The sequence below is a fragment of the Syzygium oleosum genome, unplaced genomic scaffold, assembly GCF_021117445.2.
Source record: "Syzygium oleosum isolate NSW1041296 unplaced genomic scaffold, Sole_v2.1 Sole_v2.02, whole genome shotgun sequence".
Taxonomy (NCBI): Eukaryota; Viridiplantae; Streptophyta; class Magnoliopsida; order Myrtales; family Myrtaceae; genus Syzygium; species Syzygium oleosum.
This window is the reverse complement of record NW_026607486.1, coordinates 19,908,514-19,934,380: the sequence shown is the minus strand read 5'-3', so window position 1 is coordinate 19,934,380 and position 25,867 is coordinate 19,908,514. Positions and strand designations below refer to the sequence as shown.

General features: G+C 42.4%; 3 protein-coding genes across 3 annotated transcripts; 1 reads left to right on the top strand and 2 right to left on the bottom strand.

Moving 5' to 3' along the window:
- Positions 1 to 1,203: 1,203 nt before the first annotated feature.
- LOC115673146 (LOB domain-containing protein 1-like) lies at positions 1,204 to 3,444 on the bottom strand. Its single transcript, XM_030595231.2, has 2 exons — positions 3,066 to 3,444; positions 1,204 to 1,909 (listed from the first exon to the last, which is right to left on the bottom strand). Exons 1-2 carry the CDS (start codon positions 3,420 to 3,422, stop codon positions 1,583 to 1,585), a joined length of 684 nt encoding a protein of 227 aa, XP_030451091.2. The 5' UTR covers positions 3,423 to 3,444; the 3' UTR covers positions 1,204 to 1,582.
- A 10,671-nt stretch (positions 3,445 to 14,115) lies between these two features.
- LOC115673113 (ATP synthase subunit d, mitochondrial) lies at positions 14,116 to 16,616 on the top strand. The gene is made up of 5 exons (XM_030595184.2): positions 14,116 to 14,398; positions 14,976 to 15,057; positions 15,733 to 15,797; positions 15,884 to 15,970; positions 16,071 to 16,616. The coding sequence occupies exons 1-5, from the start codon at positions 14,228 to 14,230 to the stop codon at positions 16,170 to 16,172; spliced, it is 507 nt and encodes a 168-aa protein (XP_030451044.1). The 5' UTR covers positions 14,116 to 14,227; the 3' UTR covers positions 16,173 to 16,616.
- A 1,180-nt stretch (positions 16,617 to 17,796) lies between these two features.
- On the bottom strand, positions 17,797 to 23,490 carry LOC115673105 (calcium-dependent mitochondrial ATP-magnesium/phosphate carrier protein 3). Its single transcript, XM_030595172.2, has 7 exons — positions 22,179 to 23,490; positions 21,611 to 22,028; positions 21,074 to 21,218; positions 20,417 to 20,532; positions 20,251 to 20,329; positions 19,662 to 19,895; positions 17,797 to 18,404 (listed from the first exon to the last, which is right to left on the bottom strand). The coding sequence occupies exons 1-7, from the start codon at positions 23,353 to 23,355 to the stop codon at positions 18,051 to 18,053; spliced, it is 2,523 nt and encodes an 840-aa protein (XP_030451032.1). The 5' UTR covers positions 23,356 to 23,490; the 3' UTR covers positions 17,797 to 18,050.
- Positions 23,491 to 25,867: the final 2,377 nt, after the last annotated feature.

Here is a 25,867-nt window from a genome sequence, read left to right as displayed (position 1 = left end):
CAAAAATTGCTCCACAATGCATTCCGGAAATTTTTTAACAAACGCATTTCTGTTCCGGAATGCATTCTGGAGCAGAATTTCTGCTCCAGAATAGATTCCATGCGCGCCCTTACATACTCATAATCCCCACCAAAAAACGTTCAAGCGAGTCATTTTGCTTTCTCCTAGCAAAATGGCAGTGGGCGCGCATTGTATCACAGTGAGATGTGCCGCACGTCACAGTACACCATACAGCAAACCCGCACGCAGTAGGACATCTCTGTTCTTCTTTTCACACCCTAGATTCACACGAAACACCAAATCCAGATTCGGAAGAAACAAGAGCGTCATTATAAAATGCAAACTGACATCGTGAAAAGGCTTCGAGAACCGTAGAAACATCAGGCGCCAGTCTTCCCTGTGCGATTAGAATAAGAAGTTCCTGTTGGACTGCAAGTGGGAATGCATGCAAAAGGCATCGGCTGTTGGCTGCTGCTCGTCGTCATCACGCTGGGCCGCCCTTACTCATTGCTTTTTCTCAACACGGTTTCTTCACTGGAACCTGCACTTTTCCCATTGTCAAATGCCTCTGATATATTGACGACTGGCTCGCTTTTATTTTTGTTCTCTCTAAAGTTTTTCGCGACCCTCCGAGTTGAGTTGACCTTCAGATTTGGAGGATTCATCACCCTCCACCTGCATCACCATGTACTACTCTCTTGTTTCAGATCCTAAATAGCATGTTCATAATGCAGAGTGTCGTAAATGAGAGTTCGGAAAATCGATAGCTAATTACGAAAGAGCATTCGAATCAAATCGGTCCAACCATGATACGGCTCGTTGGTTCTAGTTACATGTTAAGGGCTTGCTACTATTCTTCATGATCTCTCTCCATGAAGTATAGGACTTTTCATCGCAGATTTATAACATCAATAACTCGAGTTCGCATCGCTCAATACTTGCATCGTAATAACGTAAGTTCATTGCATGGGTTTGCAAGGAGTACCGTCACGAGCCGTTACTTGTCGTGTCTGATTGAACATATCAAAATGACGATGATCAGTGGATAGTGGTGCAACATGTATATTTTTGTTTTGGGACTTTTAAAGATTAATCATTAGTCTAATCATGAGGATGAAACCTTGGCATCAGCTAGCTACTACTCCACTTGAGACCATGCTTCCTATAAATTATAGGAGAGAAAAGGATAGCTTATCGGTCATATCCTCACAAAAGTAGTCATAAAGTTTGACGACTGATCATAGATAAATTAGGTCACATAAAGCTATAATATAGTATTGATTGAACAAGGTTACGATAGTCCAAAGGAAAGTGACTCAGAGATCTCCCCGCCATTTTTCTCTGTCATCCGTTTCTTTCCCTGTGAACACTTCTGTATCAGCAATCCAAAAGATTCGCATGCATCCCATCAACCTTTTTTTTTTTTCTGAATTTGGGCCAAGACCCTCAGTTTGACTATCACGTATCTAACATTAACTAATCTCTCTTTATTGACAATTCCCGTCTCCTCTCCTCGTGTCCGTCTTTTCTTCCTCGAAACCCCAACATGAAGGTCGAACGCCATTGGAGCTGCCGTTCCTTCTCATGTCCAAAGCGGTTCCCAAGAAGAGGCGAGGCTGGTCTCGTCCAGGAAGCAGCTCGCGTCCACCGCGGGGCATTGCTGCTGGAAAACGGGCTGGTCTTGGATTTGAGACACCTCCATGCAGATGAGGGTGAGCAAGTTGGCGTTCTGGCATTGCACGTTCGCGATCTCGGCTTGCGCCTTGGCGAGCTGCGCCTGGAGCTCCACGACTTGCTTCTGGAGCTGAGAGATCGCGCCCGTGCAGCCGTACACCGGGTCTCGGATCCGCGCGCTCGCCTCGTAGACCATGCTGCTCACAGCGTCGGCCCGTCGGGACTCCGGGAGTTCCTGATAAAATTCACGTCCACCACGGGGCTTGTTATCGAATATCGAGCACGAGCATTTGACTAACTCCGAGATGCAACGAAAGATTAATGCAATGTGGCAAATGTATGCGTGAATTGTGGCTCAACCAGCTACACAGATGATATGAGCTTCAGATTAAAGCTGAATAATCAGAAACTTGATCATCAATAGCCAAGCCGAAGTTGACAGAAACAATAGGATCGACAGCACTTGATCTTAGCCCAAAAAAACAACTAAAGTCAAGGAAAAGCACGAGTCATGGTCCACAACTGCCTAATTAATACTGTAACCGCCAATTGATGGGAAATCTAGTGGACCAAATTAACTCTTCACGTCCTGAATCTGGTATATGGTCAAACCGCTTTGACAATGTTGTATGAATCACTATGTGCCCTAATATCAAATTAAGCCCAAAAATAAGTACACATTGAAATAAAACAAAAACAGGCGAAATTTGCCTACATTTATCGACGAAAATCACTTTTAAGGAAAACGGCTGGTTTTTATTTTTTTAATGTCAAATTTAAACTCGTTGTTTTAGTCCATAAAAAAAAGTTTTTTGGTAAATCGATTAGTTTTCTGGCGTCCAAACACCCAAAAGTCGGAAAATAATTTTCCTTCAAACGGACGGATTCTTAATTTTAAAACATCACGTTAAACATAAATTGTTCGAACATCGCGTGGATCAAAAAGGGTTTTTTTTTTTTTGTTCCTTTGCTTTTTGGCACGATGCAAAAGGATTTTGAATGGAGAAAAACATCACGCGAACTTCAATACATTAAACTTCGCTTGTGATGCATGACGCTTCACGATGGAGCGTCGAAAAGCGAAAACTTTCTCGCTCGAAACGCTCGATAGATGATGCATCTGAACAGGCTTTAAAATCACTGTTGATCTCTTTATGATCAAAGTTAAGCGGCGCACTTTTTCCAAAGCACGAGCTAAAGATAGAAGAAGACGATGAAAAAGAAGGAAGAACGAACAGCCTAAAAAGGAGCGAGAGCGAACAGCCGCGCGCGCTCGCGCCTTTTGCTTTTGCAGTCACGAACCAGAAGCGACATTCGTTTGACCGCCGAGTTCACACCGGCGGACTTGGATTTCCCCATCAAGTACGAGGGTGGGGAGTGGGAGTAAGTACCTGCAAGAACTTGATGATGTTGGCGGCCCCGAAGACCCGGTGGGCGATGGTGAACTTGTACGGCTCCGTCGGCGGGAAGTACGGCGCCAGGACGCACTTGTCTGCGGCGCACCTCCGCCGCAGGATCTTGCACGCGGCGCAGGGGCTGAGGACCCCCGCCGCCGCCGCCGCCGGAGCAGCAGCAGGGGACGGCGGGCACCCGCCGCTGTCGTGAGGCGCCGCCGCCGGGGGAGGAGGGGTCGCCGGGCAGAACTGGGGCGGCGGCGGCGACGGCGGCGGGGGGTGCGAGTAGGCGGGGGAGTGCGGGAGGAAGGGGGAGGAAGGGATCGCGACGGGCGGAGGTGCGGTCTTCTCCATTTTCGAAGAGCTTCGGGGGGAAGGAAGTTGCAGGGAAAAGCAGGGGCCGCAAATATCGCGATTTATAGGGGAGGGAGAAAATAGGGACGGGGTGCTGCTTGCGTCAGCGGACCCGGGGCCGTGACGTCATCAGTGTGGACCGACGAAGAGCTTAGGCTAGTCTTCCTCTCAATAAATGAAGTGAAAATTTTCCGTGCCGACGCACACGATGAAGAAGTCGTCGAGACGAACCCGCCCCCGGAGAAGAAGGTCCCGAAGCGAGAAGAAGTGAGTGTTAAAAGGAGAAAGGATACCGTGGCGACAAATGAGATCGTTAGAATTATCTTAATATCGACATCACGCCATCATCCGACGGTTTAAGTTTCTGAAAGAGTCAGCGGTAATCTCGCAAAGTCTCGCGTGGTATCGGAGCAAAGGTTCTCCGGGCACATCAAATCATTGAACAATTGACGGTAGTGCCATGAAATTTCACGGGAACGGTGTAGGATTTAAGCCCTCTTGGACATTCGTCATTCAGACGGGGGCTATGTGCTCACCGATCTTGGGTCAAATATTTTTGCAAAATACAGTATATTGTGTTGATGGTTCAGTTTTATTTTATTTATTTATTTTTTTTGCAGGTGCTTGTGCTCTTTTGATTGTTCTGGTTGATTGTTGAGGAGGTTGCACCGCCATATATATGGCGGCTTGATTTGGATTTTTGTTTTTATTTTACTTTATTTTATTATTTTGGTAGATCATGTGTGTGCAAAACGGACCGCCCAAATCGAAAACCGCCCAAACCGGACGGAACCGGCCGGTTCGATTCGGTTCCCAAGAGTGTCGATCCGGTTCCTGATTCCAAAAAGTCAAACCGGTGTCCGGGTGATCTAATTTTCGTTTCGAATCGACTACATATACTTTTTTATTTCTTCAAAAAAATTTATAAAATGTGAACTAAACTCTAAGTGAACTTCATTGACATAAATTCATTGACAAAAATTAGTAAAATGTGAACTAAATTTCAAATGATCAGTTCCATTGAATTGGACCGGATCGGGAACCGATCACCCCTTATCGTCAAGGAGCTTGGACCACCTTTGCTTGTTTATCTGATCTTGGTTTTACTTTTTTCTTTTCTCCTTAATATTGAGTGGGGGCAGCTGAATCACTTTTTCATGCATTGCTACATTAGGAATGTGACGTTTGATTTTATATTTGCTCAATTTATGATTGGTTTAAATAGCTGCAAATATAAAAGTTAAGATGCCTAGATTTGCAAATGGAATCTAAAATCTGAAATCCCAATTTGCAAAGGACTTTTTTAGCGACGATTTGCAGCAAAGTCTCACCCCTTTTAGCCACGAAGATATGCCACACAAAATAATATTTATCATCAACAAAATTACGGCAAATTACCAAAAAAGTTCCAAACTTATTGTATTCATGTCAATTAAGTCTTAAACTTTTTCACGTTTTGCAAATTGAGTCCATCCGGTCAATTTGACCGGAATCCGCTGACGTGGACGCCGGCCGTCCTACGTAGTACAGCTGGCGCCGACGCGGACATTTTCAATAATTTTTTTTCATTTTTTCACTTTTCTTTTGTTTTCTTTAATTTTTCCTATATTCCAATTAGCAAAATGTGCAGATGCTAACAACTCGATTGTCGCAATTAAAATGTTTATGACTGAATTGTCGCGAGCGCCGTAAATTTAGGACTTTCTTTTGATAATTCTCTCGCGAAATTCACTGGGACCACCAGATGCGACTATTCGTTTCGTGGCGACATTAAACATACGGACTTTTTAGCCAGAAATTTGACGCTCGTATCATTAACTCCTGCAGAAACATTCTTCTTCGCAACAAGGTTGGCCCTTCAACCACGAAATGAAGTCCGTCGCAGTTGAGCGTAGATTTCGAGCCACCATTACCATCAACCTCTGAAATTGGCCCAAAGGTCAAGAGTCACGACCTTTTTCTAAGGCACCACTTTTTCTGCCACGAAATTTCAAGCTCCGAGCCACAAAATCCCACCCTGTCGATTTGTCCGACCTTTTCGTTATCGCGTTAAACATATCCGTGTCGTACTCTCAGTTTCGAGATTGTGTACGATAGATATTTTATACTTTTCAGGAAAATATTTTCCCGAAAAAAATGACCGCTCGTGTGGTTTTCAAAAAATGAACGGTATTTTTCGGAAAATACTTTCCTGAAAAAAATGACGGCTTGTATAGTTTGCAAAAATGAACGAAGAGGAAATATTTTCATCGTCCATAAAAATAAGACGATCGAAACATTTTTCATCGATCAATAATTTCAAGTGACATGAGCGATTATTTAAAAAAATAAAAATTTCTTCGAGTCATTCGTTTTGCGTGAAACCAACGGAACTTTATTCCCGATGATTGTTTGATTAAAGTGTCGATTTCTCGATTGCAGTTTGTACACGTTCGAGTAGACTTTGCTCTTTCATTTTCTTCGATTGAAGATGATGGGTTCCTAAGTGGTGCCGAGTGGGACACGAATCCCACTTGGCGGGTATAAAGTCCTTCAGCTTAAATTGGACATCACGTCTAGAAAAAGGAAATGTAAAATTCGAAGATATGAAGTCGTTAATTGACAAGGACATTGCGCAAAATCCAACGACCCTACAATGAAAAATGGGGGGGGGGGGGGGGGACGAGGATTCTGGAATTTCAATGGTTGTTTATAATTACGTGTCGATTACGTACCATGGGTTGTCCTTGGTAAAGGGCCAAAAGAAATTGTTTTATACATCAGATTTGAGTATGTATGGAGGTGGGGAGCAACAACTCTTATTTCCATTTTTATGTTTTCATTATCCGGAGGCACGAGCATGGAGGCTCGGCTAGTTGAAGGCCGCAGAACACCCGGTGAGGGTCCGGGAATCGGTTTAGTCCATATCTGCAAATGGCCTCGACTCGGAGTAATCCGCACGCCAATTGGAAGGGTTCGAACATGTGATGTCTTCCAGCTCTAGAGATCGAAATCCCTTTTCACGTCTTGACCGATTATTATGTTCGTTCTTTCGTAGCTTTGCAAATCCTCTCTCTCTCTCTCTCTTCCCCGAGAACGCATATCCAATCTTTTCTTTCTCCTTCCTCCTCATCTTGGCGCATGTGCTGCGAATTGGAATTTCAATTTGGCATGGAACGTGACTTTCCAAATTGGCCTTTTGCCCTCTCTTTTCTCCATTTCACATGTCAAAGTCACCATTCCCAATTCGGCTTAGCGAAAAGGCATACATGCAAATTGGAGTGTTGTCTCTTTCGTTCGGAGTCAATAAGCAATATGGCAAGACTTGGTAGACCCTCATCAAAAGAAAGGATGCACTTGACTCATTCTACTGCAACATTCCAAGATAACCATAGACATTACGACACAATCAATGCTTCTATTGGTAGATTTCCACTAATCTCTTTCTAAATTGAACATTCGAAGCTTCTATTGTATGGGGGAGTATGTCGTGTGCGGGGGGTGAACAAGAAGAGGGTGTTTTTCAACGATCATGTGCGCCATGCTTATGACCTTGGTTTGATGTAAATGGCAAGAATCCCTAATTAATTGGTGACGGTGGTTTTGAAAATTGGAAATCTTTTGGCGGATGGATCCAACTACGCATTGGCTTTAAGATTGGCTTGCATCCCGTTGTCGTTTATGTTTTATTATTAGCTTGTAAGGGTGCGCATGGAATGCATTCCAGAATAAAAATTCTATTTCGGAATGCATTCCGGAACAGAATGGCGTTTGTTAAAAAATTTTCGGAATGCATTCTGGAGCGATTTTTGCATTCTGAAATAAAAATGCGTTTGTTAAAAATACTTGATTTCAGAATGCATTCTTGATTCCATAATGCATTTTTTATTCCGGAATGAGTTTTTGGCAAGAAAAAGAGAAGCTACTTTTTGTAGCTTCTTGATTCTGGAATGCATTCTCTCTATTTTCTCACAATTTTTTTTTCAGAAAATGCATAAAAATTGAAAAATTCTAGAAAAATTCATAAAAATTTCCAGAAAATAAAAAAAAAAGTCAGATTTCGGGAAAATATGAAATTTGGTGAATTTTTTTTTAAAAAATCAAAAAAATAAAAAATTTCAAAACTTCACAGAATAGCTTAAAACACATGTGGCCACCCACTTTGAGTGAAATTTAAATTTTTTGAGGTACCAAAAAAAAATCAAAAATTTCAAAACTTCACAAAATGGCTTAAAATACCTGTGGCCACCTACTTTGAGTGAAATATAAATTTTTTGAGGTGCCAAAAAAAAAATAAAATAAAAAATAAAAAATTTCAAAACTTCACAGAATGGCTTAGAATATCTGTAGCCACCCACTTTGAGTAAAATTTAAATTTTTTGAGGTGGCCAAAAAAATAAAAAAATTCAAAACTTCATAAAATGGCTTAGAATACCTGTGGCCACCCACTTTGAGTGAAATTTAAATTTTTTTAGGTACCCAAAAAAATTTAAAAAAATCAAAAATTTCAAAACTTTATAGAATGGCTTATAATACATGTGGCCACCCATTTTGAGTAAAATTTAAATTTTTTTAGGTGCAAAAAAAATCAACAAATCAAAACAGATTTCTGTTCCAGAAATCAATTTCTGGAGTAGAATTAGTCATGTTTTACCAAACAGATTTCTCCTCCAGAAATCAATTTCTGGCAAGAATTTGATTTCTGGAGCAGAATGGTTACCATTCGCACCCTAATGCCCGTATAGGTAGATATGTTGTAAAAATAAATGGCTTCGAATCAAAAAAGCAATCAAGTCGGACTTTGAGGCGTAATATCACTTTTCTTAAGGATTTATTTGCCCCACAATGTTGCTAATGGTCACCAGCAAAAATCCTTCAGGATACAACAAAGTCTCAAAATGAGAATACTAGATAGCAATTCTAGTATTTCTCCAGGGTCTCTTTAGGAAACAATTGAAAATGATGGCTGTAGTTTTCGAAAGAAGACTTGGAAAATTGATTTTTTTTTTCTTTCTTGCCAAAAACTGACATATATAGAAATCGGTCTTAAAGAACATAGGCAACTCTTCACGAAAGGTTGCAAAGCTAACAAAGATATTCTTTCGAAAGAAGTTGCAAACTGAACAAATGCAACCCTTCGGGAAAGATTGAAAACTGAACAAATATAATCTCCAAAAGTTATCTTGAAAAGACACATGTAAAATTCGGAATAAAATAAAAATATATATAAATAAAATTCCGAACTTTCATAATTTCGAAAATTATTTAATAAACAACAAAACAACCTTTCAACTAATAAAGATTAATGAGATAACCTTACGAAATAAAATAAAAATAAAGGGATTAGTGTGCCTAATAATTGCGCACCCGCACGCGGGTATTGTGTGGACTAGCACACACCCCATTGTCTTCACTCTAAGGAGCAAGAAGATATTCACAGTTATAAAGTAGCCCACTTTCTCAAAACTTTCCTATGTGGGACAAAAGAAAGAGCTTTATTTTGTTTGTTTTACAAACAAACATCCAACAAGATATACATCCATACATATGTGCTTAGATGCTCTACCTGCCCAAAGCTAATCAAGAAAGATAGAGCTTTACTTATGTCGGCAACCGTAGATGACGATAGGTTTCGCATTTTCCATCTTAACACCGTCTTTCCTGCGCAAAAATTCAATAAAATCGAGTATAGGAAACCCGGCGTGTATCGATAAGAGAATTGTTGAAAAATTCCATTTATAAATAAATGGAAACCTGTAAATGGTTAAAGAAAGAGAGTACTAGAACTCGAGATTTACGGCTCCGAGGACTCGGTTTTATAGTATATATCTTAACCTAAGTTCCATCTTCTTCCATGATTCCACGCAAATGCTTTGTAGCTACCAATAAGTTCGCTTGAAGTTGAAACTATGCTTCACAAAAGGTACGTATAAGACAAAGTCGAAGCAGTGTAGTTCAACAAACAAAAGTTGAAAGTATTACTTCAAATGTCAAATGCATAACCATGTTTTTCACTGTATAATTCCAAACTGTCATTCTATCTGTCGTTGGTGCGGTCTTCATCTATGTATTCACCGAAGAATAGTGGCGAGCTCCTAGTCATGTGTCGATGGATGGACCGTCACCAAAGTAAGTCCACTTCCCGTCACAAAGGGGCATCTACAGTGACGAAAGTGCTCTGATTGGACGAATTTTTGTGCCCATTTTTTCCATATTTTTTAAGCTTGAGCCATCAAATTGGTCTTCCGAATGTGAAATGAATCTTATTCCCACGAGGTCTAGGCCAGGCAACAAGCTCATTATTTTTCACCTTACACATGGAAAAACACAAATGGGTACATACCCATTGTTGAACTTGGGAACTAGAAATGCATGACCAACCAAAAATATCTATCAACGACGACCGTCTACATTTAGTGACACCAAAAAAAGATAAAAAGGCACGACGTTGGTTTTTTTCCCACCCGTTATTATAATAATATTAGGATAACATATGATACATCGTCACTTAATCCGAGTAATTAATTACATATGGGGAAGCTACGTGAACGTAATTATGGGCTAATTTCGAGCGTCAGAATCGCATTCTCGTCAACGTCCGCCACTTCCCAACGGCTGGAGAGACTCTGGACCTCATTCTTGTGTCCCTCATACGCTGTACCAACGTTTTGCAAGGTTAAGAAAAGAGAGCCTCCCCTACCATCTTCTACAAGCCATGGAGACCGTTGCTCCGTTCTTCTTCGCTGTTCACATTGCTTGTTAGCGATATTATAATGCTTACCTTTGACTCTCCCTATCTCTTACGCATATACCTGCATTGATTGATTCTAATTGGTATAATGTTTATCTCATCACCCTTATAGCCTATAAATAAGCTCATGTACTCTTTATTATGACACACATCGTAATATACAGCAATTGGGAAAATTACCAAAAAAGTCCTAAACTTTTTGCAATTGTGCCAATTCAGTCTTAAACCTTTTTTTTTGCCATTTCGGTTCTAAACCTTTTACAATTGTGCCAATGCAGTCCATCCAGCCACTTTTGGCCGGCCGGCGCTGACGTGGACGCCGGCCGGCACCGACGTTATTTTAATATTTTTTTTCCTTCTTCCCCCTGGCCGGACCGGCCAGGGGGAGGCTCACCGGTGAGGTGACCTTGCCGGCCATGGCGAGGCCGACCTCGCCGGCCATGGGCGAGGTCGACCTCGCCCGGCCATGGCGAGGTCGAGCTCGCCGGCCATGGGCGACGGCGAGGTCTCGCCCAGATCTGGCGAGACCTCGCCATCGCCGGGCGAGCTCAACCTCGCCCGGCCATGGCGAGATCGAGCTCGCCGGCCATGGGCGAGGCCGAGCTCGCCCGGCGACGGCGAGGCCGAGCTCGCCCGGGCGACGGTGAGGCCTCGTCGTCGCTGGGCAAGGTCGAGCTCGCCCGGCGACGGCGAGGTCTCGCCCGGCGACGGCGAGGTCTCGCCCAGCTCGACCTCGCCATGGCCGGCGAGCCTGCCAGGGGGAAGAAGGAAAAAAAATATATATATATATTAAAATAATGCCACGTCAGCTGGCCGGCGTCCACGTCACCGCCGGCCGGCCAAAAGTGGCCGGATGGACTGAATTAGCACAATTGTAAAAGGTTTAAGACTAAAATGGCAAAAAAAAATGTTTAGGACTGAATTGGCACAATTTCAAAAGGTTTAGGACTTTTTTGGTAATTTTCCCTACAGCAATTTCACAAGCCTCTCTTCTACATTATTTCTTATATGTGTCAATGCATTTTGCACGACTAGCTTAAACAAATTTGTCTGTTGTCATATAGTCCGCATTCTCTATCTATCTCGCGTCGGTTACGTTTCGAATGCTGCCTATTGTGGCATCGAGGTCATGGGGGATGTGATGCCTCTGATGTATCTCTGATCTCCCACGACACCCGATGTCTCGGTGCTCGTAGATAAGTTTGCGCAACCAGCCTCCGACAAGCACGACATGTTCTAAGGTCTTGTGAGCGTGTATGAGCTGCAAGCATTGCGAAAAGGCAATATCAGGTTGACGATGGAGATAACATGGGTGGTTGAATGAGAATTCCCACGTCTAAGGTCATTGTCCATGTGCGTGTATATTAAATTACGTAAAATCATGCCTTTAATTGCCATTTGCTACCGAAGTCGTGCAGATGATGCCCCTTCTCTAAGGGAAGAGCAACATGATAGAATTCGTTAACAAACCCCATACAAGAACTTCAGCTGGAGGTCTCGTGGATCAAAATAGAAATTATTGTTTAGGAATGTGTGCCGAAACTCAATAAACAGAATACACAATGAGATGAGGTGAGGGACCAAATGAGAAATGACTGGTAAAGATGTATTCAATTAAGCCAAGGTTGATTTAGGTAGAGCGATTTTTCTCTGAAAATATTTCTTATAAGGGATAAGTGCTTTGGATATCTTAAAATTTGTGATGAAAGTGCAATTGAATCATAAAACTTTCAAAAAGTACAATCAAGTTTTAAAATTTGTCAAGTGGGTGCAATCAGATCATAAAATTTGGATTTAATTGCACCGACTTGTTGTAAGACTTGATTGCACTTTTTAAAAAGTTTTAGAATTTAATTGCACTTTTGTGATTAGTTTTAAGACTCGATTGCACTTTCGTGATAAGTTTTAGGACTTTTAGTACACTTACCCCTTGTTAAATCCTAACAAAACCACTCTAAAAACCTCTTAGCACGTTCACGTGACATTTCCTGTCGGTTGAAATACGAGATGGTCGTGAACATGCACATCCGTCTCCATCAGGAGCATGTGGGCCTTAGCGATGCAAGAACGCTGGAGCTCTGTAGGGTCTTTTTTAGGTCAACGAAAACGAAGCTGTCATCATTCCGTATGCAGGCGCGTCATCGCGGGCGTGCTTGCTCTGACTATTGAAGAGTCGCGAACACGTTAGGACATCGAGGATTGACTTGAAGTGACGCTGACCGTGAACTTGTCCCTAACGCTAGCTGTCCATTTGCAGCATACCATGCAGACGATCCGTGACAATGGAGGAACGACCGTGAAACCAAAAAAACATGCCGATCATCAGTACGCATACGCAATTCAATCTCGACATGTACGTAGTTTCGACGAGCGAAAGCTCCAGTGTTGATCGACCCTCGACTCTTCTCGAGCTGTTCTAGGTAGTAAGTCTTTTTCCGTAGCCAAATTGCTTTGCGCCTTGTTTGTTCTCACGTTTTTCTCGACAACGTGCACCATCAAGCACCTGTCTTACAAGAGAGAGAGAGAGAGAGAGAGAGAGAGAGAGAGAGAGAGAGAGAGAGAGAGAGAGAGAGAGAGAGACTTTCGTCTAAGAACTGGTCACCTATACACTATACATATGATTGTGATGTGTGGAATTGGTAAGTTTGATTCAGAGAGTGTTCTGAATTGTACCCCAACGAGTAAGTCGATTCTTCTTTCTTTAGAAGAAATTGCCAAACCCCCTTTTTCTTTTTGCTTAAGATTAGTGTGAAAATGAATCGATTTGCTTTCCCGAATTACATGCCGATTCTTTGTTACCATAAAATGATATAATATATAGTTGGGAAGCATTTTTGGTGGGGCATGGATTATAGAGAAATTAGAGCGTGTGCCAAGGGGTGAAGAACAGTTTCTTAACTACGAGTTAAAAAGCACGTTCTTAGCTGTAAAAAGAGCTTACGCAAAGGAGTGCCTTAACAAGTTTCCTAGTACGTGATTGATTGACCTTCGGATGGGTCGTCTTCACTAAGCCACCGAAATGATTGACTGTATATATCAAAGTTAATTGACTCAACTTCGTAAAGAAAAGTCCAGCCGATGCTTCTTTACGTCTTAAGCTTCCAGAAAGTCAACTGAGTAAATTTGTTTATTCGCTTGTTATCTACTCCATATTCCAATTCGTGTCTCGTTCTGGCTTTCATGGTTTTTGGACGTACGCGCATGTGTTTCAGGCAACGGATGCTCAGCTTGGAGAAAGTCTATACCTACTATCGAAGAATTATGTGCACACGGGAGGAAAAGAACAGATAAAGTTCAAAAGAAGGAAGGTGCAAAGTACATAACACTATAATAGCATAAGAGGAATTCGAATTATTGCCAGCATTTTGTGTTGTCGCATTCTTGGAGATCAATTAATGTCATTACTAAGCTCAGTGTGATCGGAAAGAACAATGTGAAGCTACGTTATTTGACTTTTTAAATATCGCTTCACACGATAAGCCATCTGATGATGCAAAGCGGCTACAGTCCAGTCTTGACTCCGGGGGTGCCCGTGATCCAAAGTCGAATTTTTAGGGCCGTCGGTAGCTTCGGACCCGAGAGCACCGGATCGAAGTTAGGGGGAAAGAGTCGCGACCGACGCTCAGACATCGAGAGTTGTCTCGACCGTGACGATACGGACATTTCTTTTTGGTAATCGAGAGAAGACGAGTATCCAACGGTGCCATTCTCGACACAACGGGCGAACGATTTCGTCCACGGAAAGTAAGGGCAAAGACGGATTAGCTCCGAAATGGAGACGTGGGCTTCCCCGCTGTACCCATCGGCCCGGAGCGGCCCGAACATCATTCGGCCCAATGGGCCTTGGTTCTGTCCTGAGGGCCCAAAGTCACAGTTTGGGCCCATGATCACTTCCTCACGGAGCACAACCCAAAAAAAGAAAAAAAAAAAAACGATGGGGGTAGAGAGAGAGAGACAAAGAGAGAGAACAGCCACCAGCAAGGGAAGAGGAGAGAGAGGAGAAGGAAATCCCTGAAAGCCTCCTCCATCGAGAGCCTGCGAAACCCTAGGGGAGAGAGAGAGAGGGGAAGGAAAGATGAGCGGCACGGCGAAGAAGGCGACGGACGTGGCGTTCAAGGCGTCGAGGAACATCGACTGGGACGGCATGGCGAAGCTCCTCGTCTCCGACGAGGCCCGCAAGGAGTTCGCCAACCTCCGCCGCGCGTTCAACGAGGTCAACTCCCAGCTCCAGACCAAGTTCAGCCAGGTACCCCCGAAATCTCCCGATTCCCGCCTGCCCTTCTTCCGTAGATTGGCGATCGTCGGGGCGGCTCGTGGCGCGTCTTTTCCGATCAGTAGATCTCTGGAGCTTTCGATTATCTGTGCCAGGGCTGCGATTCGCTGTTCGATTCGATCTGATTCGGAAGGGAATGCTGTTTTCGCAAGCTGGTGGACTGTGATGATTTACCTCGTTCCGGCATATCATTTCGATATGCTTCTGCTGAAATAGGGATTCGGTTGCCTCTTATCTGCTTTTGGAGTGCCGGGCATGAGCTGATGTTCTGGTTCGTTTGTACATTTCCGCTGTTATGGGCTATCTGAGCTGCCTCTTTTGCGGAAATGTGGTTATTGTAAGGACGAACTCATCGTTTCTGCTCGTCGTAGCGTGCGACGGACAGCATCGCCTGTTTCGAATTCCTTGAATTTGTTGGCGGGAAGTGTAGCGGCAATGGTGATTGAAGCGATAGCATTAGCCATGGGTGGCGGTGGTACTCATGGTGCTTGGCCTTATTGCTTTTTAGCTGATCCTTTGTCTGTTTTTTTCCCTACTCTTTTGCTTGCAGGAACCTGAACCCATTGACTGGGAATATTATAGAAAAGGAATTGGGCCTCGCTTGGTGGATATGTACAAAGAGGCTTATGACAGTAAGTTGCCCCGACTCCTGCTGAACTGATCGACGCACTTGTTCTCTCGGATGCGATGCATTTTTGTAGGATGGACAGACGAAAAGAGATGCTCAGCTCACTATTTTTGGTTTGATTATCTGATTGTTTGCCTGTAACTTAGGTATTCGCTTGTGCTAAGTGCAATTTCACTTATTTCTATGTTGTAATTTCTCTGAGTATCGCCGCTGATGCATTGCCAAGGGAATCATCTGAAATGAAGGCAATTAGGCATGTGGATTTGATTAAGTGAATTATTTTGAGGAATCCAATTAGAGTTGTTCTGCGTGTAAGTGGCCAGCTAAGTAGCATTCCATAAATTACATGATGAGCTTGATGGAAATGGTTTTACTTTGGTGAAAATAAAATATAAGGTCCAGATTGGACATAGTGAGAAGAATTTCTGGACATAGAGGCATGGTGTATTCTAAAGATTGACCTAAATTTGGAGAACAAACAGCCCTTGGTTACATTTCACTGCAAATTACGCAGATTGCTGGTGGAGTCTTCTTCTACTCTTGGACATATGTTTGCTCTGAAGTGCAATACTGATAATTTGGTGGAACATTTCCATGTTTTCTTTCTGAATTCTCTGAGCAAATTAGGCAATGTGGAGCATTTTTAAGAGTTTATAATCTCACAGCGTTTCATTTGCAGGCATAGAGATCCCCAAGTTTGTGGACACAGTCACCCCTCAATACAAGCCAAAGTTTGATGCGCTGGTGAGAGTTAAAGCTGGTCCTGACTTTTTAAGGACTTATCAAAAACCAAATCCCTCCAATACATCTCTTGTCTATGTCTGTTTCAGTTGGTGGAACTGAAAGAGGCAGAGCAGATGTCCCTCAAGGAGTCCGAGCGACTGGAAAAGGAAATCGCAGATGTGCAAGAGTTGAAGGTAGCAGATCGCCCTTTGTTATTATGTTCCCCCTAGTGAGATAAGGTAATAAATCACTTGCAATTTTTAAGCGCTCTCTCACACTGTAATTATTCAACAGAAAAAGATCAGCACCATGACTGCCGATGAATACTTTGAAAAGCATCCTGAGCTGAAGAAGAAGTTTGATGATGAGATCCGCAATGACTACTGGGGATATTGATGAAAAAATGTGCAGATCAATGCCGGTTCCTTACAGGTTGGCCAGAGTTATTGAAGATTGTGTTCTGCCTGTTTGATTTAAAATAAAATTGAGAGAACTCTTTTCTTCTCTATCTTCTTGCTTTGGGTTTGAGGAATTATGACCTCGCAACGACTTCAATGCTGGAAAAACTTGAGTTTTCATGTGAAGCAATAGATGTCCGTTTTCCCCAATAATAGCCACTCCTTTTTGCTGTGAAAATGGCGGTATACCAGGCGGTATCATTCCTTAAACTATTTCTATCCACAGTTAGTGGAGTCGAGGCTTTAAGTTTAGAGTATGGCCTGCATTTTTCCTTATATTCGTAGTTTGACACTACTTTAATACCTGATTCTTCTTGTGCTACTAGAATATGCTAACCAATGGCTTTTGCCATGGTGGATCTGCCATGAACTTCCATTAAAATAGGCGCATCATGTGAAACTTTTTCGGTAATAGTGCATGAGGTGATGGGTTGTGAAAAAATATGAACAGCAACTCGAAATGCTGTCATCATAGTTAAGCCGGGGAAGAACCATTGTGTGCTTACAAGTATGGACTGAGATGGCAGCAGATGATGTTGGATGCATCTTCTCTGCATCGTTTGATTGCTGGCAAGATTGGATATGATGCTAATACATAATATTGGGGCGCACTGTGACGGTCATGTTGGTTGTGAGAGTTGTTCAATTGAGACATCCCTAAATTGTGAAAACCCCAGAATTTCACCTTCAAGATTCTTGTATACATACATCAACCCATATTGACCTTTGTTTGGCTCCCATTTGATCAATCACCAAGAGGGTCAAGTGCCAAACAGCAGAGTTCGACTTCGAACGGCTCTTCCCAAGCGTAGCCATTTCTAGCCTCGACGAAGACAATTCTCCTAAGCCCTGTCCGAAGACTGGTATGGGTCGCCTATTGGACCTTATGAAGCAACTCGACTGCTCTTTTCTAAGTGGAATCGTAGATATATCATCCCACTGCCATCTGTATTAGGTAGAACAATCTTGAATTAAGCAGGTTGTCAACACAATTTGGTTGAATTGACGAACAGCCTAAGTAAGACTTTTAAGTAGAACAACCTCGTTAAAAGCCTCTACTTGGAGATATAGAGGCAGAGGGAGGGAGGAGAACAGGAGAAGCAACCATCACCCGAAGCAATCCCATTTAAAGTTCCAGGTCTCTATTGAGTTTCGAATTGCGCAGATTGCTCTAATACATCATCCAACTGAGATTACGAAGAATCAGACAGGCTTTATCTGAGCCTAAACGAGTTAGGCATGACCTCCATGGATTCTCTACGATGATAAATTGGTTTGACCGTTAAATGATGAGTACAATCTAATTGTCTTTACTCAGAAGGTGAACAGACAGAGTTCCCATAGAGGAAACACTAGCTATAAAATCACAACTACGTGTAAAATCAGTCTCCATCGCTCGATTACTCATCTCTCGTAGTAGAAAATAGCTTACTGTGACTGTGAGATCCCATGGGATCAAGTACAGAATTGAAGGAGGGCAATCGTCAACCAAAGGGCATACTGCACAACAAGGGTTGAACAGAAATCGCGATATATGTAGGAACGGAAGTGCACAGACTAAGTAAATTGAACTTGATCGAAATAACTGCACAAATGTACAAAAGAGAGAATTTTGAGTACATTACAAAACTTAAAGCAGAACAGTTGCACTGTCACCAAGGGCAGAAAACTACATCACAGTTACTGACAAAATTGTATCCAGAGATGTCGACAGATGAAAACTGTTAAAAAGTGTGGAGAAGAAAATTCAAAATTTCCCGGCGGCATTAGCATGCTATATGATTGGGATATGTGGTAAAATCTTCGGTCAAAAACCTCACCCAGAATTGGTTAGCTTCTTCTGAGACAAAGCGTTGGTAGCAGCTACCTCCTCATTTTTGTCCATGGCCTTCCTTGCAAGCTCATAGCCTGCAAAGTTCATGGCTCCCAGCGGAGCTATCCAAAAGAATCTGGGCACTGCCCCTTTAAATAAGCCTAGAGGGCCCTCACGACGTAGTATTGAGAAAGCTACCATAGTCATTGATACCGGTCGACCCTGTGGAGCAGTCATCATTCTTGTTTTTATGACATCAAAGGGTGTGGTAGTAACAGCAGCTAGCCCGCCTGATAGAGCTCCAACAACAATTGTTTCCCACGGCTCCAACTCCCGACCCAGAAGATGCTGGACAAGCTGATGAAAGCATACAGAAAGAAAGAATTAATCTGTTGATCAAACTTCAACACTGTCTCCAACCACACAAAGTAGTGATAAACGGTACGAATCCAGTATTTGACCATAGGAGAGGAACTACATGAAACACAATAACAGTTAAAAAAATCAAACTGTAAAGAAAGTGAGTGGACCTCGATCAATTATAAAACGACTTGAGACAAAAATGAAGAATATGATTTGCTCACACTCGACAGATACCCAGATATCACTTGGCTGTCATATCTATCATGTAAATGGAAAGAGGTATTTCTCAGTTTCACAATTCAACCAACACAAAGCTAAAGCATGCATTACAGGTTTAGTTCTCAAGTGGCCACCAGCACAAGCATTCTTGAAACAATCGCAAAAGGAGTGTTCACATTCTCCCAGGTAATGGATAAGTAGTGCCATCCCATTCTGCATCAATGGTAATAAGGCACATCCTTCACACACCTCTCAACTGCTGCTCAATATCCAATATACATGAATAACAAATGAGAATATTGACGTCTTCCATCTTGAAACAGACAATTATTTCACGTGAATATCCAGTCACAGCAATACATGTGAAATCGAGCAGATAGATCCCATGTCATATCGTCCGATTCGCACACATTATACAAGGTCAACTTTTCAGCAGGCAGCAACCTGCGATACTTTATTACATTGGCATGCATAAAATTACATGATGGTACCTCCTACACACTGAGGCACGGTGGCATGACTACTTGTGTTATTCTACTGTCTAATGTTCATCCGCCAACAACAGAAGTATAATCGTCCATTCAGTCGGTGCATCATTGAAAAGTGGTACTTCGACCAACCGTAGCTCATGATACATAGCTATAATTAACAAATTATCTACGGCATACCTCGATACGTTCATTTTTCTTCAAATACATATGCAAACGAATAGTCCAATAACAAGGTGCACAGCATGTAATGATCGATCATGGGTTATTTTTCATATCATCCTCTAAACAACAATGGAATACTCCTTACGGAATGCAAATTTGTAAATTTCTTATCATACTCAGACCTGTCCAAAACCTTAGCCATAAGTTCGCAAAGGAGGAGGTAAGAAGATGAAAGTTCGGGTGGAAAATGGGAAAACATTTAAAATTTTGGTGAGAGGAGGGAATATTCAAAATTTTCGGCATTTCCACCCAGACAATGCAAAATCCTTAGCAGGACTTGTGCCACTGGCATTGACATAGAGATACAAAGGTACATTACCTTTTTTGACTCAGCATAAAGTCCCATGCCAGCAACATAGAATGGAACCTCTCGACAAAGGGTAGCACCAGTACCCCGGAAAAAGCCTTTAGGACCATCATGCTGCCAGGTACCAACAATAGCCTCCCCGACATTATCGAAAATTCCGGCCTGCAACCTCTGCTTTAGGACCTCACAAGGAATCCGCACTGCTGTCCCAAGAAAAGTGCTACAAAATGATGCTAGAGATTGGACCTGACAATTATAATAGCTTCATATTAACTCTAGAACTTATCAAAAAGTGCCTCTCCTTTCAAAGGCACAATTCATACATCTTATTCGGAAATTGCTGAAGCTGACGCAACCACAATGGAACAAACACATCCCCACGGGCATGTGCATGCTCATACTAAAAGAAACAGAGCATCTTAATGAATTAAAGGGTAAGCAAGAAACCAGCAAATAATGAAAGCAGTAGAGTACGTACTAATAGAAAATTTCTATAATTGAGAGCTGTTGTAGTTTTCTTTTGATCTCATTGATTATGAATGATGTTACTAACAGATCCTGCGAAAAATAATAAAATGAAAGTGGAAATGGTAGGACTTACTTGGATATCTGGGAGATTTGGCGCCACATTTATCAATAGGAGCTTGCTGGCTTCGAATATTCCTGTTCTAAGGCCATGGCTGCAGTTTAAAAAGAATGTGTCAACCACAAGATCAAACAAGCATATAGCAAACAAGGACAAAAATAAATGACAAAACAACCAGGACCTTGAAAACTGTCCGAGAATGGCAGGTATAGAACCCCTGTATACTCCGCGCACTCCAATTTGTGGGAGCTTTGCAATGATATCTGGAAAAGAGAGTGTCGAAGCTTGCACTCGCGTCTGATAAAACCAAGAAACCATCATGATAGGACCTCTACAAGATGCACAATCACGTCCACTACTGTGTACACAAGCGAGTGTGAGCATACTACATAGTATATATGATGGCTACCTCAACGTGTGAGACTGGAAGAGACAAAAGTGTGTACCTTAATACTCTACTTAAAGTTAATTATAATCCACATTGCAAGCCCCAAAGTCAAATATGATTAGGGTGGCTCATTCTTGCAAGGTAACATAAACAACATAGTGCTTGAATGCTTCTGCTAACACTAAGCAATATTTATCATCCCTACAAAAACAGCATAAGTATCTGCCTATTTAATTTTAAAATATTAGCTTAACTCTGTATTTAAGCTCAATAAGCAATTTCAAATGCCTAGGTGATGTTTAACTCAAGGATTTAACTCCTTCTCAAGGGTGTAACATAAATTTGCATCAAGCAAGGGAAAGAATAGTTTAGATCCTTAATGAACTTCAATTCCAAAATATCTGTGCATAACACAGTTTAGTAATCTCAGCATATGTAAATAGCTTTTACCTTTATTGTATCGACTGGGTGCATCAAAGAGGTGGACAGTGCACAGGATAGTCCACCAGCCAATGCAGATTTAAGAACACTTCCAGCAGGTATTTCCACAGGGGGTGCAACAGGAACAACAGTAGCAGCTTCAAACCAGACATTTCTGCTCAAACATTGGCAGCGACCATATCATGCACCATCCAAGAAAATTTGCATAAAATTAACTGCAACAGCAGCAGAAGTTTCTGCACTACATTGACTTTACATTCTTCGTGACCAATTTATTACTTAAATAATTCCCATCCCCAAACCAGGAATCATAGATTGAATTGCTTTCCTACTTATTCTCAAGTAGAGCAAGACATCATATCAAAGGAAATAACATGGATGAATAAATCAATGTGAACTCAAAGCCAGTAGATTCACACTGAGGCAGATCCTCTATCAGCTAAAATCTAAAAGAACTAGAAAGTAAATTACCGCTGGCTTTGGCCAACTTAAAATTTGAAATGTGAGTACGTTTCAAAATGATCGCTCAACTGAACAGAATCTCACCGAGGATCATCTTGGAGTCGATCGGATGGAAGCAAAAGCATAAAGTTTTTGAAATGTCCATATGCAATGGATCCTCGTTTGTCTGCATCAAGAAATCGCATCATAGCATCAGCATTGTCTTCGTTTGCTGGAAGTCCTGCATGTTTTAGTGATTCCAAAATTTCACTCTTCTGGAGTGTCCCAGACTTGCTCAAACAGAGAGAAGTGTAAGCTCGAAGGATTGTCGGTTCCCTCTGTTCCATTAATGATAAAAACTGCTTCCAACCAAATGACTTCGAGAACAAGTGACTCCTTGTACGACGCATGAATTCACGAGCATATCTCTGGGGCAATTTCCGCTTTCTCACAGCAATCTCTAGGTCCTCCAATGTCACTTGGCCATCACCATCTCTATCCAGCTCCTCGAAGAACCTTCTCCCTGAAGAAGCACATATAGAAGAAGGAAAAGATCTTTCAGATAAACAAACAAACCAGAAAAAAAAAGGAGAACGTCAGTTCCAAGCAGGAATCACGCAGAAGGATGTATACCAGATTCTCACAGTAAATATGCTCGAGTGTATTAGCATACCTTCAGATTCTGTGTATCTAAAGAAGTCCTGTACAGAGAATAGCTTCTTCTTGTCCGGATACTCTTTAGAAGGTCGACCAATGTGGGGCACAAGTTCAATAAGCTCTGTCAGAGACACGGTAGACAAAGTAGATTTCAAACGCTCCACATTTGATAATGGAATGCTCAGTAAGCCGCCAGCCAACTTCTGCGCTGAAGTGCCACTGTTCGATTCATCTCTACTCCCATTCGCAACTCCATCGTCGGTCTCTTCTTTAACCGAAGAAGCAACCCCGACAAGACTTGGTGGAACACCTCCCACTCTCGCGAACCTCAAGTTTCCAAGAAAACCATTTACGTCCGCTTTTCGACCTTCCCAGATGCTAGCGACAGCCCTCAGGTGACTAAATTGTTCTGGAGGATCTACTGCAGGGGACGCTTTCGAACCATCGCCCTCGAACTCCTGCTGCACCACTTGATCGAATTTATGAAGGTTCTGTGCCAACTGATCCAAAATAAATCCCAAGAAGCACTCGATCGATTCGAGTGGCATGTGCTTGTCTTCCTTATTAACCCCAACATCTTTATCTTTCTCGGCCGCTCTAACGTGCCGCCGCTTCGACTCCCTCCCTCTCAGCTCAGACAGTGAAGCCTTACACTTTACATCACAACCCCCCTTCTCTTCATCCAAATGTTTCTGCAACCGTTTCTTGCTCCCTTTGAAGGGACTAGGAAATGCCTGGACGAAGCTATTCGCCAGAAACGAGAAATGCACCGCGAACTGCAAGCAATTCGCGCACGACTCGTCACCATCCCTCCCTTTATCCACATCCCTTTCCTTGCCCCCCTTCCTGCCATCTAACCCATCTCGACCCCCCAGATTCTGGGCAAACGCTCCGACGATGTTCTTGATGGGGACTTTAATGGAGAAGCCCTTCTTCTTCTCGTCGCTGACCACGCTCTGAGCGCCCTTCCTCTTCAGCACACCGATCTGGAACTTACCGCTCCTATCGCACCCATCGAACTGAGCAATCAGCTCCACCCCGTTGCTCCCCCTCCGCTTCGAATTGGAACCGGGCCAGCAGGACTCAATGTCCCTCGCGGCTCTCCTGATGCCAGACTCCAGGGGCGACAGAGCGCCCCGGAACGCTTGAATCGTGTTGAACAACGACTCGATCGGATCATTCGCCGACACCATCACTCAGAGACCAGAAATTACCATAGAAAAACCCCCCGCACCAATCCACAAGCCGTAATTTCACTAGACTGCGACCTTCTACAATCGATTCAACGGCATGGAACCACAAGCTGTCCACACCCCCCCCACCCACGCCCAAAGAGGAAACCCTAGCTGTGGAGACTGGGATCGAGCGGTCGCGGTGCGGCGTTCATGTCAACGGAATCCGGGAGCCGGCGGCCGGAGAACTCGGATAAAGGATGGCCGGAGAAGAAGAAGAAGAAGAAGAAGAAGATGGGAGAGCTCCGAGGAAAACGTGAACGGCGGTGGGATAACGCAGGGGGGGAAGGTCCGTGGGCCAGTGGCGTTTGGCGTAAATACGGGGCGCAGGGGAAGGGCAATGCTGGGAAAACGCCACGCTTCCAGCTACGAGCGACGGGGTTCTTCCCTCTGTGGAGAGAGAAAGAGTCGGAGAGAGAAATGCTGTGGGCAGCAAGAAGGAGAGAGGAGGACGAAGAAGCGGCCTTCAATTAATAGAAATCGGAAAAAAAAAATTAATTTTAAAAAAGATTACATTAAAAAGATGCTTCTTTTATGTTTTTTTCGATGATCGAAATAAGAATGGGGGATGGGGGAAAATGGAAATGAATGGGAGAAAAAGAGAGAGGAGGAGGGGGGGATGGCTTTTTTTTTTTATTAAATGTTTATTGGGTGTGGATAACGATTGAGAAATTGATAAAAAAGCTGACGTGGGCATCGTGGGAGTACAATTTTTTTTTTTTTTTCCTTTGTGGGGGGTGGGTGAGCCTTAACTTTGGCCTTTGGGATAGTTTTTGGAGGAGGGGTTAAGTTGGGATGGATTTAATCAGTTGGTATCCAATCCTAGTGTCTTATCCGGATTTGATTCGGATATGATTTGAGGTTACTACGTGTATTCACTGCGATTAAGCGATATGACATTACATGATCCTATCGACCAGCAATTATTAAAGGTCTTGATCGCGGAATTCGATACTCGATACCTTTATAATTGATCCTGTACAAGTCGGTCTCGTATAATGAAAATACGAATGAAGACGCGCTTGGAACGGCGCTTTTGAAATGTCTCATACGATTAAAGATAGGCAGCAAAAAAGAGATTAGTAGAGTTACTTGTCGATTCGATTTGAAGATCGAACACAGATTAAAAGCGTGTATCGAGATGTTTTGAAGAGGAAAGGGGCGGCTAAGAAACATTATGGGTCGAAATTCTTCGTTCTTTTGTTTTTTTCTCTAATGTTTCCACTTCATGTGTTCACCCGAATCTCGCCGGTAGTTGAATTTGATTGTGCTGCGGGACAATGATTTAGCAAAGAAGAAATCTGATGTCCATCCACGAAAGTAAAACCAAAAAAAAAGAAAAAAGAAAAAAGAAAAGGAGTGATAAGCCAGCAAATGAAAACAAGAGATACGGGTTGGATTTCTGATCGCTATGAAGAGAAGAAGCGTCACCCAATCTGACAAGGGGATGACGATAATTCCACGTGGCGTTCTCCATTAATCCCGTACTAGAATTAGTTCGGATCAATCTTTAATCAAAGAGTTAAGCTGGGCGATACTGTAGATCAAGACATCCTATTGGTTTCAAGTTGAAACGGATCAGATCGACACCTTTTCGATCCACTCAAGCTTTACTCAGCAGTGTCGGACAATGCGAGGGAATAAACATGCAAATCTATGAACCTTAACCATACGAAAAACCAAAAGATAAGTGCACCGGAAATTATAAAACTCGTCACAAAAATATAATTGAGTCCTAAAATTTTCAGAAAGTACAATTAAGCCCTAAAACTTATCACAAGAGAGCAATCGAATCTTAAAACTTTTAAAAAATGCAATCAACGGAATAATTCGATTGGAACAATCTGACAAGTTTTAGGACTTAATTGTACTTGGGATTCGATTGCACTTTCTCACAAATTTGGGGATTTTATTACACTTTTTGAAAGTTTTAAAACTCAATTTTAAGACTACTAATGCGCTTATGCAAGAGACAAAAGGAAAATGACACGAATAGTCCCTGAACTTTGGTCTAATGTGTAATTTGATCTTTGCACTTTTAATTTGTTCAATGTGGTCCTTGAATTTTAGCCCAATGTACAATGTGGTCCCTGAACTTTTAATTTATTCAATTTGATCCTTGAACTTTCGGTACGTGTTCAATTTAGTCCCTGAACTATATGAAAATGTTCGATATAATCCTTCAATTAATATAGTTCAGGGACTAAACTGAACACATATCGAAAGCCCATGAACTAGATTGAACAAATTAAAAGTTCATGGACCACATTGTATATTGGATTAAAGTTCATGGATCATATTAAACAAATTAAAAGTTCATAAATCACATTATATATTTGGTAAGAATTCAGGGACTGTTTGTGTCATTATTTCAAAGACAAACGATTATGCCCATGGACGCCAAAGTCGCCTACTCCATTTCTCCAAAGAAAATCACCTAACTCCATTTATTCCTAATAGGACAATTTGTCGC

Bases quoted from the DNA above. Each gene is read 5' to 3' on its own strand.
- LOC115673113 (XM_030595184.2), top strand. From the start codon at position 14,228: ATGAGCGGCACGGCGAAGAAGGCGACGGACGTGGCGTTCAAGGCGTCG. The intron at 14,399-14,975 runs GTACCCCCGAAA...TTTTGCTTGCAG, and splicing joins TCCAGACCAAGTTCAGCCAG to GAACCTGAACCCATTGACTG. The intron at 15,798-15,883 runs GTGAGAGTTAAA...TGTCTGTTTCAG, and splicing joins AGCCAAAGTTTGATGCGCTG to TTGGTGGAACTGAAAGAGGC.
- LOC115673146 (XM_030595231.2), bottom strand. From the start codon at position 3,422: ATGGAGAAGACCGCACCTCCGCCCGTCGCGATCCCTTCCTCCCCCTTC. The intron at 1,910-3,065 runs GTACTTACTCCC...GAATTTTATCAG, and splicing joins ACATCATCAAGTTCTTGCAG to GAACTCCCGGAGTCCCGACG.
- LOC115673105 (XM_030595172.2), bottom strand. From the start codon at position 23,355: ATGGTGTCGGCGAATGATCCGATCGAGTCGTTGTTCAACACGATTCAA. The intron at 21,219-21,610 runs GTGAGATTCTGT...ATGTTTGAGCAG, and splicing joins CGACTCCAAGATGATCCTCG to AAATGTCTGGTTTGAAGCTG. The intron at 19,896-20,250 runs GTAAGTCCTACC...TATAATTGTCAG, and splicing joins CAAATCTCCCAGATATCCAA to GTCCAATCTCTAGCATCATT.